The sequence below is a fragment of the Polypterus senegalus genome, chromosome 1 (genome assembly GCF_016835505.1).
Source record: "Polypterus senegalus isolate Bchr_013 chromosome 1, ASM1683550v1, whole genome shotgun sequence".
NCBI lineage: Eukaryota > Metazoa > Chordata > Cladistia > Polypteriformes > Polypteridae > Polypterus > Polypterus senegalus.
The window spans coordinates 90106273-90125017 of NC_053154.1; the positions used below are offsets into that span (position 1 = coordinate 90106273).

Here is an 18745-nt window from a genome sequence, read left to right on the forward strand (position 1 = left end):
CTTTCTACATTTTGTTTCTGTCTTAGCCTGATCCACAATTATCTTTGTATTATGTTAATGTAATACTATTCACCATTTCAATTGGACAGTAAATGTATTAAGAAAGTCCACTTATAAGAAAACAAAAACATGCAAAATTATCCAGAACACTGAAACTAGAGAGAAAATCCAAAAGCAACACATTAAGTCAAAAACAGCAGAGTCATTCAAAGAATTAGACTCAGACCTTGAAGAGATGTCTCTCCTTCCTTGCCTTTTGTTCATACAAACCCAGCATTTTCAATTCTCTCTCTCTCCAGAACTGGATACTTTTGTAAATGAAGAGTCAACATTTTATGGTGGACAGGTGAAAACCAGAGTTTTCCAAAAAGGATACTCTAATCACTCTGATTGGCTCATGCTTATTTTGCGCCATTATCTGATCACTGCATAATTTGTATTGGTTAGCAACACAAATGATTAGGGTAAAGAGAACACACCATATAAAAAGAGGATAAAAGGTTGAGTATCAAAAGTTAAAAACTAATTGGATTTTAAGTATTTAGGATTTACTGTTTAGTGTTTAAACATTTTCCTTTTGGATCACGGAAATTTTATATCTATGTATCAGTTTCAGTTTATGAGCATGTACTGTACACTCTGGCAACATCACTATAAAGAAGCATAGTGCAAATTATAAACAAAAAGTCATCCATCCCAAAGCTTTTTCTCTAATACTGGGCCAATTGTAGCCAACAGGGAGAGCCCCAGCTCCTGAAACACAGACAGAATTGGACACAAGTTGCAGCAAACAAAGGCTTTTATTGTGTTAAACTCTTCAGTTTATCACACCACCAACACAAGTGTAGCAATAAGCACACAACAAATCTTTTGTCTTTCTCAGCTTCTCTATCTCTATCACTGGCTCCTCCACTCCTTCCTGCAAGCTTTGTCTGCTTCCTCCCGACTCTGTCTCTCCGAGCTATAGCAGGCAGTTCCTTTTATATTATCCCCTGGCTTGGTCTGGGAGCACTTCCAGTTATGGCTGTAGCCCAACAAAGTAGGGTTCCCCAGTCCTCGTAGCACACCCTGACAGCACCCACTAAATTGAACAGGCCTGGGACAACAAAAAACTCCCAAAAAGAATCCAATGTGATGCCACATCCCGGGGGGGCAGCCATCTAGCGCTTAGGGAGAGACAAAGCTGAGTGCAAGTTGTCTCTACCTGTCCTTCCACGTTGTGGGCATCCACAATTTTAAACTGTTTATATTTGTGATGAGTATGAAAAATGCAGTTCATGGAGAAAAGCCCCACACTGACAGTGACCAAGCTAGTATTTGGACCCATTTTTCTAGAGCTGTAAGGTAGTATTGTTATCCATCATGCCACCCACAAAACATAACAAAAATTTAATAAATCGAAGATGTAATGCACATACCTCTCCTTGAAACACTTTATTAGTTTTTGCATTTATCGTAAGGTTTATTTTCTGCGCCAGAATGCATTTTCAAGACTAACATAACCAAAATAGCAAAATAAATGAAAATTGGTTTTAGGAAAGAAATTTAAAATAATAGGCAATTTTCATTTAGTGAAATAAACATATCTGAAGAATTTTAATTTCAAAATGGAATAATGATATCTATAGCCAATGTAACGTTTATTTTAACATATATATTGGGGAAAATTTAAAGCAATGCAATGTAATATTTTAATGTTTTACAAAGCTTAGACCACCTTACATGTCAATTCAGAAAACATATACAGTGACCGCTTCCACATTCGTGAACTTGATATTTGCGGTTTCATTTTGGCCTTGAACAATTAAATGGGAATATTTTTGGATCTTGATGAAAGATCGCAGAAACTTGTAGACGATGCATAAGTCAAAAATATATAAAAAATACTGAAAAATGATTTTTATCACATAAAATCATCTCTATATACATCTGTCTGTATATCTGTCTGCTTTTCACTACTATTATAGGGCTTCTCTTCTTTTCTTCCCGCTCCTGACACCAATGTTGTGTCAGTGTCGAGTGCCAGAATGGATTCTCTTGTGTTCTAATTGGCTCATTTAGGTGGCTCAGTATCCATAAAAAGAATAAAAAGCCATTTTTACAGACTCATACAATGTGTGACCCAAATTGATGCACCTTGTCAGCACCATTGTAATATTAAGAACTGTGATTGTTATTTCCAGTACAACAAATCAAAACTCTGCTAAAGATTGACTTGTTTAAAACAGGTCCACTTACCTAATCATATGGTATGTTTCTTTGTGTAGGGGGGTGTGTGTCAGAGTATTATTTTAAAATTTTCATATTCACAAGTCTTCTGCCCTTAACCCTTGCATATTTGATGGGATTACTGTACTGCATACAGTACCTTCAAAACTGGTAGGTTTATCAAAATAGTAGTTATTGTTTGTACTCTTTATGATTCAATGCACTCAAAACAGTGTGAGGCCTCTAGAAAGACACATAAACCAGGTCAAGGCCCTCCCTAGTCTGTCCAGAACAAGACCTCGCCCAGGTGTTCTATCTGCAGGAGGGTTACAAATAATAGTTAATATGAAAACAAACATTCTTAAGGCTTAATTAAAATGATATGGAATCATCTCACAACATCAGGTAGTGTGACCCCAAATTCTACTAGTAGTCCTGAGCCCCAAAAATTCAAAAATATCCTAAATGCCCAAACTATATCAAGATGCCCTTCAAGAGAATGAAACTGTAAGATCTTTATAAGACAGAACAAAAGAGAACATAAAAAATAAGAAATTTATTAATAAAGAAGCAAATTACAAAACAAATAGGCAAAACAGGATTTTCTTTAAAAGGCAATCCACAATGAACCAAGACCCAGGTTGTAATCCAGTATTCCAAAACCACAAACAGAAGCAAAATGTCCAGAATCCAGAAAACCAATACCAACCAAACAAACTCTTTCCAAACATTAATGAACCATTGAAGAATTCCCTCACAAGACTCACAATACATGAGCTGTGGGGTCCTTCATCATCGATGTCAGGATTGCCCCGCCTCATGGTGTTCCTACCACAAAACACAATGAGCAAAGGAGAACATAGATAGTAAATAAATGAATAGAATAATAGTAACAATAATACAATAAACTTTAGAAAAATAATACTTACAATAAACAAAGAAGACACAGAAAAAGAAAACAAGCATAAGCCAGAGAACACACCCTGGCTGAAACATGACAGTAATTTGACTATCTGTTACAATCTGGAAGGTTTTATATTATTATTTTAATTGTTTCTAACTTTAATATATTTTTCTTCAGGTGGAAATGCCAGAAAAGTATATGAATGAGACATGTGGACTTTGTGGTGATTTCAATGGCATTGAAAACAATGATGGCTTTTATGTAAACGGTGAGTCGGAGACCTTGATTAGATATGCCAAAAACGTGATTTTAATTTGACTACTTCTAGAATTGCTTCCATGTCATAATGTTAGGGGCAATCTGGTGAGTTTACTGAGACTGCTTATTAATTAACATAAAGCTCTTGAATTTCAGGATGGGCATTAGATTTTAAGAGATTCACAAACACACATTTGTTTGTCAAAAACCCTTTAAACATATTTAAAATGTATGTGTATACTAGAGAGAGAAATTGTTAGGAATCTTTAATACAATATGTTCCTGAAACTTCAGTCACAATATTATAATACTGCAAATATTTTGTCTATTACATCAAAAAACAAGAAACCTTGACTCAACTCATCCAGCCTGTCTTTTCTAATTGTGGAAGTGTATTTCTGGTATCTCAGCAGTCTCTAGAGTAAAACTGGAACACACATCAGTACATTCATTGAATTTAGAAACTCTGGACAGAAGCAAGCATGGTGTCTAAAAACTGCAGCAAATTGTGATAAGTGATTTTGGCTGTTTATCATTTTAATGGACAGGAAATGAAAAACAGCAATAATAATAATAATAATAATTAACCAAGAAATTATATTGCTATGGTGAACGGTATTTACTTTTATTCCCAGTATATTTGTAAAGAAACTGTTTTTGTTGATTAATGTCCATTTAGGCTTAAAAATGAGTCCAACTGATTTTGGTAACTTTCAGAAGATGGATGGGCCAAAAGAAACATGTGAAGACGTTGTTCCTCCACCAGTTAGTAATAAGACTCAGAATATGGTAAGGTTTTCATAGTTTATAAAACAGACAGATAGATAGATAGATAGATAGATAGATAGATAGATAGATAGATAGATAGATAGATAGATAGATAGATAGATAGATAGATCCGAAGCTGTTATTTAAACTATATAGCAATATGACAATATATTTATCCATAGAACTCTAATTTAATGTGCACAAATTCATATTTAGCACATTATATCCAATATCTAATAAGGCCTTGGTAGCTACAGTAGATGTGACTGTGTTGTAGAAACTGTTTAAATATCTTATCTACTCATGCCATCAGTATTAATAAAGATTATTAATTAGTAATTACTTTAACATTCCTTATTTTAAATCATTATTTGAGGATATTGCAATATATTTTACTCTTGTAGCAAGAGTCAATATTCTTACTTGTAACAAAATACTTGTATTTCTTACATTGCATGATATATTATAAGTAAAACAACCTCTTTGATCACTTGCTACAGCAACTATTTTAAATTTATGAGAAAAGATGGATATAAAGCAAATAAGCAGCACACCTAATTGAGTGTTACTGTTATTGTATAAATATTGGATAATATGTGTGAGGTGTTTAGTAGACATCATCATCCATTTGTTTCTAAAGCAAAACTGAAATGTCTGGGAGAAACGTCAAACCAAGACATAAAGTTGTAAATTTGCTGTTCAAATCACTAACAAAACGTACACTTTTGTTTCTCAGCAACTCCTCTGTGAGCAGATTCTCTCGAGCCCAGTTTTTGCTGGATGCAATGCCCTGGTGTCCATTGACCCTTTTGTCCAGGCCTGTGCAAAGGATATGGTTGACTGTGTCAAAGACAAGAATTCTTCCTGTTTGTGCTACACTGTTTCTGAATACACAAGGCAGTGCACACATGCTGGTGGGCAGCCACAGAACTGGAGAACAGCAGAATTCTGTCGTAAGTGATATCATGCATTTAGACACACTGTCAAAAAACTTTTTGTTTTTCTTAACAACACTGACAACAGGCCATAATTTGTTTATTAGTATATCCTCCACATGGCAGATGCTCTCCCATCAGAGCTGAACACGATTAGATACAGTGCCAACGTTTGAGCGTACCTACCTTTCGCTTGCCCAGAATTAAATTTTTTTGAAATTGTTCATGATTATTAAATTTTGTCCTGTTTCACTACAATGTGGGCGAAATGCTTGAATGCTTGCATAAATCTATGTATTGCATGGTTTTGAATTTTTCTTACTATTTCATTTTTTATAAGAGCTGTTAGATTGATTTTTGGTATGAGATATATAAATGAAGATGTAGTAGACCTGAAGTCCTACTCTTTACTGATCATGTCCAGGACTTACAGACCATGCCAACATATTAGGAATTGAAAGAGTTTGTGTAGAATCCTAAGGGAATGCAATGTCATAGCTGAAAGCTGCAGCCTTGTTTTAAGATCTATTGTTATTGCTCACTTACCCAGTTTGGTTTACCTCATGCAATGCTTAAACACTGTTGATGTTTGCTTCCTACCATACTTCTGATGGTGCAGGGATATCCTCTAACTTTCAAATCCCTGTATTGAAATGAACATGTTCAGACAATGATTAGATGGAGAGGTTTATTCAATTCATAGCAAAAGACATCTTAAGACTACAAATGTTATGATGTGTTTACAAACTCTAATAATAATTCCTTTCATTTGACAGCTAAGAAATGTCCCAAAAACTTGGTTTACAGTGAATGTGGCAGTCCCTGTATCAATACTTGTTCCCATCCTGTACAAAACCAGCTTTGTGCTCAGCATTGCACTGATGGCTGCTTCTGCCCTCCAGGTAAACCTGCATTTTCTAGATAATACAGCATTGCATTTTTAATAATTAGGTTCTTCTCCATCAGGTGAAAAATGTGCTTATTTATTCACAAGAGAACTGCTTAAAGGCATCTTTAGTTATGTAATGTTCAGAATAATTCAAAGAATAGTATGAGTATCTTTGCAAATGAAGCCTTCAGTTTAAGCAGTAACTGTAATGGTGATCTTTGGGGCTTTCTTATGTAATGTCATCCTGTTATAGCATGCTGATTGAAGCTTCATGTCTTTGTGTAAGACTAGGCCAAAGCAATCCTGACGATTTTAATGGAATTCTACACAACCATTTGACACCTATTGCAGAACTAATAATACATACAAAAGTTACCATTTCATTTTTAAGAAAGGAACTCTCATAAAAAATGCAACAAGTCACAACAACTGCATCTAATGTATGTGCTTTTTGCCAAACAAAAACGACAGTATGATCATTTACAAAATCATATACTGATTGACAGGAACGGTCTTTGATAACATCTCCAAAAAAGGTTGCATTCCTGTAACAAAGTGTTCCTGTACCCACAATGACAAAGTATACTTGCCTGGTGAATCGTATTCCAGAAATTGCCACCGCTGGTAAGAAGAACTCTTATAAGTTTTTTTTTCTTTTCTTTCTTATTCATTAGCATGAACTTTGTGTTGTATGAAGGCAGAAATAGCTTAAAAAGTTAGCTTTCTATCCAATTCAACCGTTTTGTGTTTATACCTCCTTCTGTGCAGCACCTGTGCTAGAGGTCTATGGAACTGTGAAGATCTGGAGTGTCCTGGGACATGCGCCATAGAGGGAGGCTCTCACATCACTTCTTTTGATGGGACACAGTTCACCTTCCATGGAGACTGCACCTACCTACTATCTAGGGTGAGCCTTAAAAATACCTTTATCAAAACGAATATCAAAATTTAAGTGAGGAAGCATACAATCCTAATTATGGGACATGAACTGGAGATATTACAATACAATACATACAATACAGTTTATTTTTGTATAGCCCAAAATCACACAGGAAGTGCCGCAATGGGCTTTAACAGGCCCTGCCTTTTGACAGCCCCCCAGCCTTGACTTTCTGAGAAGACAAGGTAAAACTCCCAATAAAAACCTTGTAGGGAAAAATGGAGGAAACCTCGGGAAAGGCAGTTCAAAGAGAGACCCCTTTCCAGGTAGGTTGGGCGTGCAGTGGGTGTCAAAAGTAGGCGGTCAATACAATACAATATACAGAACAGAACAATTCCTTAAGACAGCATAATAATAAAAATTTTAGAAGTACGGTTTAACAGTAGATGATATGACATAATTAGGTTTGGATATTTTTAGAGTCCTGGAGACCTCATCCTTCTAGCTGCCTCCCCATTTGGCCATGCCACGGCTGAAACGTTGCTCCGATGAAAGGACCCCTCTTTCCCATGATTCCTGTGATCCTCCATCAGGGATGACTTTACCATAGGCAGGCAAACAACTTGGCAGGTGGGCCGTGGCACAGAGAAAAGAAACAGAATAGGTGAGGGTTAGTATTCAAATATAATTATCGTGTTACTTATGTTATAGTGCTAATGACTAACAACAGAGATGCAGTATGTACAGTTAGTCAGCAGCTCTAGTCAGGATATGCTAAACTGAAGTAGTGAGTCTTCAGCCAGGATTTAAAGGCTGAGACTGAAGGGGCATCTCTTATGGAAGCAGGAAGACAATTCCACAGTTTAGGGGCCCTGTAACTAAAAGCTCGACCTCCCACTGTTATTTTATTAATCCTTGGAATCCTAAGCAGACCGGCATCTTGAGATCTTAATGTGCGCTTAGAGATCAGACCTAAAATAATGTCTCCCTTTTATCCATATACTGTAAGTATCTGCTTTTTATGCATGACAAGATGGAACACTGATTGAATCTTTCCTCTCTTGGTAGGACTGTGTAGGAAACAGCTTTGTGATTCTAGCTGAGATTGTGAAGTGTGGAGTAGCAGACACAGAGACTTGTCTAAAATCCGTGACTCTCTCCATGACCAGAATGAACCAGGTTAGTTTTTCTGAAGGTTATGATGCTCTTTTAAAAGAAAAAGTAATGGTTATGATTTGATTATGAAATCATTTTATGAACAAATGTTGATGTTATTTAATACATTTCTCTTAAAGATTGCTACTTTATATTATAAAGTTCTTGTACCGTAAATTTCTCTAAAATAAATAAATATACATGGTGGTCCAGATCTAATTATGCAATTATGAAAAGATGAACACATCGCAACCGCTGTTCGACTGACAACCATCTCCCCGCCATTTTAGAATGCAGGGCAGGTGCTGCCATCTATCGGCAACAAAAATTATTCTTTTGTGAATTCTCTATGTAATAAACTTAAGTGATAGTATAATAAAAATTGCATAATTAGATCTGGACCACTCTATATTTGCTTCTCCGTTGGTTCAAGTTTGAGCATTTTCTCCTGTGTATAGACTACCATGAAATTCATATTTAAATGTGTTAAGAACATGTGTGACATGTTTCGGCTCTCTGGCCGACATACATACATACATACTAAACTCAAATGAAGACAAACCTATGTCATGGAAAAACAATTATTGAAAATACTTACTAGAATGTGTAATTTTGCATCATAGCAGGTTAGGAAAATGAATGGATGGATGGATGGATGAATGAATGGATGGCTGGATGGATGACTTCCTTTTATTTAATTTGCATTTTTCACATTAAAATGCTATAGGTTTTTCTGATTAATCCAAACGGAGAGGTGTATATGAACGGAATATTCTCCCAGCTGCCGCTCAACACAGGTAAGTTTTCTGTGTTTGTCTTGGGATTCATTTTCATATTTCATTATAAATGTCAAAAAGTATTTTTTAACATATGCTGACTATCCTAGAAATGTAACTATAAACTGCCAGAGAATAAACCTGCAGTTATCATTCCAGGAAAAGTTGTACAAACCATTTCTGAAGTAAAAATGTGGTAAAATTCCTTAGAATTCAGAATATCTCGGTGTGCTAGCGCTGGAGCTAATTCACAATTGACAATTTATCTAACACACATACATTTATTTAAAGATGTGGAAAGAAAAGCAGAGCCACCACAGGAGAGCACATGGAAACATGACGAGAACGTGCAAACTCCAAATAGACAGGAAATCAGAGCAGGATTTTAACCCTGGACTCAGAATCTGTCATGGCAGCAGTGCTAACCACTGCACCACCACATATCCCATAAATGAGTCACAAAAGATGCTCTTGCAGTCTGGAAAAAAATATATATATATTAGTCCTCTATTTCTCCAGGTAGCATTTATCAATGCAGACTTGAGCCATCTTTAGAGAGGAGTATAAGTATGTTTTTTAAAATGAAATGCTTAAATATAAACTAAATGGTATGCAAGCAACACACAAACAAGCTTGTATGTGCCTAAGAATTGAAATCACATTTACTTTGTATAGAAATGAACAATCCTTGACTTCTGAATTCCTTGTAAAGAAGTCAGGTTCTAAAGAAACAAGATCCAGAGAAATTGAACATCTGTTTAAAAGCAAATAGGAGATTTAACCTTACCCAGTAGTTAATATAGGAATTAAATATTTCACCCAGTAAAGACCTCACACAGTTAGTTCAGATCAAATGTGTTTTGAATTTATGGCCTTTTCTGCTTCGTTTGAAGTATGGATTAAATCTCTTGTTGTCTTTTTCCATGCCGACCCACAGACTGATAGCTCAAGAGCAGTGAAATGTCTAGCATGTCTTCAGAAAAGAACCATCTCTTTTAATATTTTTCCATACATTATGTGGAGTAGTCGAAAGGTGGCATTTGTTAAATAAATCAATAGATTTCTTTACAACTAAATCATTCTATGACCAAGCCAACTGCTGTCTTGTCAGCTTTCATGGAGAAGATGATAGTGATTAGCTGTAAACATTTTGAAACTCTGTTATCCACAGAGTGCTAAAGTCCTCAGAACTACAATTACTTGACCTGAAGCTTCACAATTGTGAGGTACTTGGTAATGAGATGCATTCTGACAGTCTTCTTCTTTCATGCTACTATATAAAGCTTGCCAGTGGCATAAAGAACACAAGTTGGGTTCCAAGGGCTTGTTTTTGTGTAGTAGGCACAAGAATACGGCATGAAATGTTTATGCATTTATTTGGCTGGATCCCAATGTACTGACCCAGAAAATACGTATTTCTTGAGTAAACATGGAAAGAGGACCTTTTAACATTTCTTGCTCAAAGAGGTGATTGATAAAGAAAACAGAATCCATTTTAAAGTAAATATTGAGAAATGGTCTCTCACCCCTACTGTATGTTCAGTAACATCACAGAGACTAGCCAGTGCCTCAATACATGTAGAGTAAGTCAGGAACTTATGGACTAAATATTTGTTTCTAGTACTAATTATGCTTACCAGACTGCACTCCTGCGGTACCATTTAGTGTCATACGATCTATGGTCGTTTCTCTTTCTTTGTTCAACAGGTGTAGTGAGAAGTCAAGCAAAATGACACCTTTTATTGGCTAACTAAAAAGATTATAATATGCAAACTTTCGAGGCAACTCAGGCCCGTTCTTCAGGCAAGATGTAATAGAGAAATTGGAATTCCCTGTGTTTATATACACACTGGAACAGATACAACTTTGGAAAACCTTTAAGTGAGACATCTTAAATGTAAGAAATGAATAGACCTCTTCAGGCAAAGATTCATTTAGCCAGCGAGAAGAACAATGTATGGTCAGGATCTCTAGATAACATAACTGTCCAAAAAAGTCTTTTGAAGTTTCTGATGAGTTTTTCAATACAATGTGGGTATGTAGACAGGTTGTCTGTGTCAGTCTGAGAGATGCAAACAATCCTCATATCTGGCATTAGGAAACTAGTGTGTGTAATACTGTAGCTACAGTGCAGCACTTTGGATAGGAGAAATGAACCTGAGTTTTGGTCTGGGTAAGTTCTTCCATCTGGCAGCTTACCGAAAGAATATTGTAATTTTAAATACTAATAAAACACCTGTAATAAGTGTGAATCAGCTTGTCCACTAAAAGGACAAAAATTTTGACTCTGTCACAATACTTTCGATGTATAGATGTACCTAAAGTATAGGTAGGGGAATTCATAAAGAGAAAATTACAATAGACTTCTGCCTGTGCATTAAATGGTAAAAAAAAAACAATAATCAACTTACAGAATTCAATCAATAAGTAAGACATTACTGGAAATTTCTAAGGTTGCAGGCTGAAAGCTATAGCACGCCATCTATTTATTTATTTTTGTACTTTTCCAAATATATCCATAGTAATGAAACAGTTATAATACAACCTTCAGACACACATTGCTATACACAAATGATAAAAAAACAGACCAAGCAAAAATATATAATCAACCTAGTAAATTACAGAAAAGGTTAAAATTTGTCCTTCTTAAACAACACTCGAAAAAACCCAGTCCAGATATCTAGGTAATAAAAGAAAGTTGATTCTATTCCACTGTAGACATCTTCTTAAAGAAATCGTGTACAATTTCACAGAGAAATAACATTTAAAAATTCATTTTTAATTATTCCATCCACTCTAAAATAACTAAAAAAGGTATTGTTTTGGAAATGCTCTCCAAAGTTAGTAAATTTGAAAACATTGGGCGTCGCATAATATTCTGGATGGGGAAAACTAAGCCTTTCGAAAACGGCAACATACAGTATAACTGTAATGTAATCAGGCACTGACTTCAGCCTTCTCCCCTGTGATCACAGCTTTATTATGTGGATTGTCCTTTCCTTACTCTCTGCATCAGCTAACGGATACTGTGCCTTGAAACACGTAAATATTTTACTGCATTTATTTGGGCAGGACTCTAAATGTATTGTCTGTTTTCCAGTGCTTTGGTAGCCTTATACTTGCTTATAACTTTTAAAGATGTAAGGTGTAGGATGCCTTTATTGTCACTGTAGCAGTTGCATTTCATTGTCTGTCCTCAAAAAGATCCCCTTATCTGGGGATTCATACTTAAACAAAACACCACTTTTGGCTTACAAACTGGGCAATCCAATGAGAACTTTTTAACATTTCAGTGTGGATGATAAACATTTGGAAAACAATCTGAAAACATCTGTGTGGTTCGAAAACATTTACAGTGAAAATTGCTTTTTCAAATTTGTCTGTTTGATTGTGGGCTAAGTTTTAAGTTAGGTCAACCCTAAAACACATGCCTCGGCGTGGCTAACACCATGTGATATTGTTCACATGGTGAACCATCACTGTTATATTTTAGATACTTTAAATCTGGAATGCTCTTTAAGTTAATAAAATGTTCATTAACAGAAGGAAGTGACCTGAAATGATTAAACTGTTTTCACTGACAGACCAGTGGGTTTAGCAATATTTTACACTTTGCTTCCTGAAGAAGGGTAAATCATATATTTTTATGACTGGAACTACCCTCTAATTTATAAAACTATAAGCAGACCAAAATTGCTTTGTGACTTAAAGTGTAACTGTAACTGTGTCTTTGATTCCTGCTTTGATAAATGTAATTTTGTAATATTTATTTAGCAAACTTCACCGTATTCATGCCATCAACCTTCCACATGATCATTGATACATCCTTTGGTGTGCAGCTTCAGATCCAGTTAATTCCACTGATGCAGGTCTACGTTACTTTGGATGCATCTTTCAAGAGTCAGACCTGTGGTAAGACTTTGGTGTTTTATTCTATACCTTGACACATTCCATAAGGGAAAGCAAAAGCATCTCACCTACTTTGCTTTGGGCACCGGAGAGATCTGATCATGAATTCACAGAATAGCTTCTTTCTAGTTTTAAGAGTTTTATGAGAGGGGACTGGGCGGTCTCTTGGTCTGGAACCCCTACAGATTTTATTTTTTTCTCCAGCTTTTGGAGTTTTTTGTTTTTCTGTCCACCCTGGCCATCGGACCTTACTCTTATTCTATGTTAATTAATGTTGACTTATGTTTATCTTTTATTGTGTCTTCTATTACTCTATTCATTTTGTAAAGCACTTTGAGCTACATTTTTTTTTTGTATGAATATGTGCTATATAAATAAATGTTGATTGATTGATTAAGGGCTCTCCTCTCCCTTTAAACAAAATAAAATACTCAGTTTTATATCTAAACTTTTATTAGACACATCTGTCAGAATTTGAGATCATTAAAATATAGGATTGGAGTTTGCTTGTCATTATAGAAATTACTATAGGAGAGTCTCCATTCTAACTGGCATTTTTTGTTGAAGGGATTTGTGGTAATTTTAATAACGTCCAGGCTGATGATTTCAACACTAATAGTGGTGTAGTGGAAGGAACTGCGTCAGCTTTTGCCAACACTTGGAAGACCATGGCAACCTGCTCAGATGTGGTAGACAACTATGAGGATCCCTGCAGTCAAAGTGTTGAAAATGGTAAGAATTAAGTCTGTGGCTACTTAGGTAATCCATGTTGCCTGTGTATTGAAATATTCTTTTCTTTCATTTTTCTCAGGTCTTATTATTTTCTTTTTTTTTTTTGCTTTTTTCATCAAAATGTATGGCCTTTACCTTGACAGATTTAACAACACATGTTTGTGCTTGTTGATTCACAGAAAAGTTTGCAAAACGCTGGTGCTCCTTGCTGTCAGATCCCTCTGGACCATTTGCTGCCTGCCATAATGTGGTTGTTTCATCAACCTTTGAAAAAGTAAGTGAAGGTGACTTTGTTAATCCACAGCTACATTATGTGCTACAGCAGAAGACTGAAGCTATCTTTTATTGCTTTCTGCACAGACCTGCATGCATGATGTTTGCACCTATGAACAAAGCGAAGACTTAATGTGTGCTGCTGTTTCCTCATACGTGAGAGCATGTGCTGTCAAGGGAGTGCTCCTGAATGGATGGAGGTCAAATATCTGCAGTGAGTACTGAGAATAATAACTATAAATGAGAATAATAAAACATACAAGGATTTATTAAATAAGGAGGAGGGTGGGATAAACAAGGGGAATACACAAAGTAGTAAATGAAAAGAACAAATCAACATAGCCTCTATTCTGTCCTGGCTTGTCTATATAGGTTACCTTCTGTATCTACCAGATATATCAGCTTTTCCACCCATGTTTAAATGCCTCACAGCCCTCTTATGTTCTAGCTCTGATTCTGTCCTCTTTTCCACCCCAAAAGTCGAGCCCTTGCCCCCACTAACTTCTTGACTCTAGACTCAATGAGCCTATGGTCTTAAGGTGGTTGTTAACCCTATTGTAAGGTCATTTCTGGTAAAGTGAACAAATTCATATTGGAGCAAGGCTAGATGGTCATATTAATAAAAAGATCTCCTGCTTCCTTACTTCTAAAAGGGGCAGCCTCATCCATGCCCTCTCAACATGTGACAGTGTGCTGCTCAGGTGATGTCGTCTCCTTTCCTGGTCACACTCTGTCTTAATAAGAATTGGGCTGCTTGACACATGCTCATTTGCCTACCCTTTAGGGCCATCTGGGTATATTGCCCATTCCATCTTGGTCAGCTTTTCTCTTTCAATTCTGGATACCGTAACTCCAGGGCATCTTCTGGTTTTTGTTTTTGCACTGAAAGGATGGCATACAGCCTGCAAATGCTACTCTCGTTCTTTCTCCTAGAACCTTGGTGGATCCTGCGCTTTTTCTTTGTCACACTTTCCTGTTTATATTTCTCTTACTGACAACAGCAATTAAACAATAATTCTGTGTATTATGGTGATAAAAACTGCCTGGATTCTTTAACATCTAAAGCATTTGTTTTGACTACAGTTTTTTTTTTTTCTTTCTCCACTAGTGAACTATTCCACATCATGCCCAGAGACAATGACCTATAGCTATAGCATGACAAGCTGTGGCCGTACCTGTCGGTCCCTCAGTGAACCAGACCCCACCTGTAATGTACAATTTGTACCTGTGGATGGCTGTGGATGCAAGGAGGGGAGCTACATGGATGATTCTGGCAAGTGTGTCCCCAAATCTAATTGCCCATGTTATAGCAAAGGCGTCCTTGTGAAGGCTGGAGAAGTCATCACTAAGAATGGAGTCATGTGGTGGGTAACAGCATTCATACCTCACAAACAAAGTTCTTCTCTAAGTATAATTATATGGTGTTTTATTTGAATTTTGTTCTGTTCACAGCACTTGCAGCCAAGGAAAACTGAGGTGCATGGAATCAAATAAGCCAAGTATTGGTATGAGAGATTTGAAAACCCTAATTCATAATATGCTGAAAAAAATGTGTTTGTATTTTGCAGATAATTTAGTTTGATCATAAAAATATGATGAGACATAAAGGTATAGATCACTCATATACAATATAAACTACAGTATATGTACAGGAAAAGGACATTTTTTTTCTTCTGACTAACTACTGTATATATAGCATGAGTGATGTCTTTATGGGTGGCACGGTGGCACAGTGGTAGCACTGCTGCCTCGCAGTTAGGAGACCTGGGTTCGCCTCCCAGGTCCTCCCTGCGTGGAGTTTGCATGTTCTCCTTGTATCTGCATGGGTTTCCTCCGAGTGCTACGGTTTCCTCCCACAGTCCAAAGACATGCAGGTTAGGTGGATTGGCAATTCTAAATTGTGGTGTGTGTGTCCTGCGGTGGGTTGTCGCCCTGCCCAGGATTGGTTCCTGCCTTGCGCCCTGTGTTGGCTGGGATTGGCTCCAGCAGACCCCCATGACCCTGTGTGCAGATTCAACGGGTTGGGAAATGGATGGATGTCTTTATGTATTAGGCATTTTCACTTTTTCTTACCTGAGAGTGAATCAGATATCTCATGAATGATATAATTCTTTATATTAAGTAACCAAAGCAACAAACAATTACTGAGTCTCCATAGACTCAAGTCTACAATGAAATGGTGACCTTTAAGGCAGCATGTTGTTTGAAATAAATAGTTTCCCTTTGCTTTCAGTCTGTAAGAAACCAATGCAATACCTAAACTGTTCCAATGCCTACCCTGGATCTCCTGGATCTGAGTGCCAAAAGAGCTGCCAGACACTACACATGGAATGTGTAAGTAAAAATGGCCTCCATTACTGCAATCGGGAAATGAGAAGTGGCACAGCAATTGTTCTTGTATTCAATCATTTTAGAACATCAAATTCTGGGTTACTTTGGGCCACACAGACAGTGAAAACTGAAATATGAGTCCAGTTTAGGTGGCTGCATGAGTGCACTAACCATGCCAGCTTCAACTATTTCAAATTGATTCTTTTTCTTTTACTATGCAGTACAGCAAGGCATGTGTCTCAGGATGTGTATGCCCTGATGGCTTGGTGTCCAACGGTCAAGGGTGTATTCCTGCCTCCCAGTGTCCTTGTACCCATTCTGGAAAAACATATCAGCCTGGACAGAAGATACAAGTGGACTGCAATACTTGGTAGGTTAATTTCATTGCAAGAGCATTCTTTGACCACATGTAATGCCACATTTAATATGTATTCTGAATTAAATGCAGAAATTGTGAGGATGTGACATACAGCCCACAGAAGTCCCTTGATTCCTTTTCATATAATGTTTAAAAATATCAAGTTCGACATATAATGGTACTTAAAGCTCAGCCTTCAACTCTCCATTTGGATGTGTGTTTCCTATAGGTACAACACTTTGTGTGAGTAGCATTTCCTAATATTCACTTACTCATTCCTCGTCCACTTTTACTGGTGAGAGTCAAACTGTTAACAAGCTGTGCGATGTGTTGCTTAAAGAATTGGGCTTTGAATCACAAGGCTGTCAGTTCAGTTTCCATGTGTGATTCACTCAGTTCCCACTTCAGCAACAAATTTATTTTGCATTTCCTCTGAATGTAAAAAAAATGGGTATGCTGTACTCTATATTTGAACTTATAAAGTGCTTTAGACACTATATAAAACAAAGATGGTGTGTTTGTGCTGGACAGATGAGGCCACCTCATTTCTAGTAACTTGCATATAATACCTGTGGCATGTTCAGGGTCTTCCCCAGGGTCATACCATCCATAGGGGGCACTCTCACAAAACAACCTGTAGTCATTTTAGTAATTCCCTTTATAATTTAAAACACTTCCATCAAATCACCTATTAATCTCCATTTGGTGTTCCTGCCGTGCACCCTATGCTTGCTGGGATAGGCTCCAGCTTCTCTGAAACCCTGCCCTGGATAAGTGGGTTAAGAAAATAAATGGATAGATGGATTGATCAAAGTAAAAACGTTCAAAGCTTTCAAACTTTCTTTAAAGGTCATGTTCTCATTCTAGTTTCTTTATCTGGTCTTTTTCAACTTTAACACCCAAATCTAAACAGAATTTTAGATGAAGCCTTATATCAGTTGTTTAGTGGAAACTGTTTTAAATTTTATTTTATGACTCAGTTTAAAATCAGATTTTTATTCAAATATCTCTTTCCCTAAGCCACACAAGAATTAGATAATACAGTATTAGCTCTCATAAAGGAATTATCCTACAAAGGTGTTGTTTCTTATAATAATACAAGTCTGTATTACCAGTCTGAGTCAACTTCATGTTTAGCAGTCAATGTAATCTGTAATCTTTTTTTCTGCCTTTCTCAGTACCTGTAATGAGCGGAAATGGAACTGCACAAATCAGCAGTGTTATGGCTCCTGTGTCATCCGGGGAGAAGGGCACTACCTGACTTTTGATGGGAAACGATTCAGCTTTAACGGCAATTGTGAATACACCATTGTTCAGGTGAACAAAGTCGTTCACAGTCACTTATACTTGTCTTGACAGTTCATAATGTTGTCACTCAATCAAAATTTTCTTTGATACTGTGATTTCTTGGGTTTCTTTATTCCTGTAGATTGGAGAGTGATACAGGCCCAGTCATTTGTCTTGTTCATAAAGCAGTGTGATGCTTTAACAGGAGGTTCTGTCTCATTACACTTATTATCCTTTCCTCAGGATTACTGTGGGATCAATCCAGACAAGGGTACTTTCCGTGTGATTACAGAGAATATCCCATGTGGCAGCACTGGTACCACCTGCTCCAAGGCCATCAAGCTCTTCTTGGGGGTACGTATTGCTTTTTATTTTAAGAGGAAGGGTCTCATTTATGTTTTGAAATCACATTGGTACTCATTACATTTTTCATAATTGCTGGTACCTTATGGGAAGTTTATAAGAAGTCTGTAGTCTGAAAATCAGGTTCATGTCTTATAACAGCTGAAATTGAAGGCTTTCAAAAATTCAACATTATGAAAAAATTTGAGGGCTCTTCCTTAGACATAGGGTGATAAGCACAGACATCCTGGAGAGGCTTGGTGTAGAGCTGCTGACACTCTGCATCGAGAAGAGCCAACTGAGGTTGTTCAGGCATCTGACATGCCAGGATGGCTTTTTACAGGCACGACCAGCGGACCTGCTGGGAGGAGTCCCGAGAAAGACAAAGAGCTTGCTGGAGAGGTTATATTTCCCAGATGGCCTAGGAATGCTTTGTGATGAGCTGGCAAGTGTGGCTGGGGAAAGGAACTTATGGACCTCACTGCTAAGACTGCTGTCCCCACGACCCAGTCTTAGATAAGTGGTGGAAAATGAATGAATTAAAGTTCATCTGGATAGCTAAGAGTCAACTTTTTCCAGCTTGTTCTCTGTGTACCTTTTAAAATTTGTCAATATTTCCACTTCAGCAAATGACTCAGTAAAAGGAAGGGAGAAACAAGTGTAGCCAATATCCTGAAAAGGTCAAGAAGGCAGGTTCTGTATCTTGGAATGGATAGAAACAGAGCTATGAATTGTCATGG

General features: G+C 36.9%; 1 protein-coding gene across 1 annotated transcript in view; it reads left to right on the top strand.

Annotated features, from left to right (window-relative positions):
* Positions 1 to 18745, top strand: part of LOC120525875 (mucin-5AC) — a 38857-nt gene that overhangs the window by 9528 nt on the left and 10584 nt on the right. The window contains exons 5-22 of the mRNA XM_039748574.1: positions 3290 to 3380; positions 4050 to 4159; positions 4875 to 5091; positions 5850 to 5975; positions 6469 to 6586; positions 6731 to 6869; positions 7911 to 8021; positions 8725 to 8794; positions 12548 to 12685; positions 13250 to 13414; positions 13594 to 13688; positions 13775 to 13901; positions 14796 to 15051; positions 15140 to 15192; positions 15921 to 16021; positions 16240 to 16388; positions 17555 to 17693; positions 17907 to 18021. Of these exons, the coding sequence (XP_039604508.1) occupies positions 3290 to 3380; positions 4050 to 4159; positions 4875 to 5091; positions 5850 to 5975; positions 6469 to 6586; positions 6731 to 6869; positions 7911 to 8021; positions 8725 to 8794; positions 12548 to 12685; positions 13250 to 13414; positions 13594 to 13688; positions 13775 to 13901; positions 14796 to 15051; positions 15140 to 15192; positions 15921 to 16021; positions 16240 to 16388; positions 17555 to 17693; positions 17907 to 18021 (2320 nt within the window). The remainder of the gene's footprint in view (positions 1 to 3289; positions 3381 to 4049; positions 4160 to 4874; positions 5092 to 5849; positions 5976 to 6468; positions 6587 to 6730; positions 6870 to 7910; positions 8022 to 8724; positions 8795 to 12547; positions 12686 to 13249; positions 13415 to 13593; positions 13689 to 13774; positions 13902 to 14795; positions 15052 to 15139; positions 15193 to 15920; positions 16022 to 16239; positions 16389 to 17554; positions 17694 to 17906; positions 18022 to 18745) is intronic.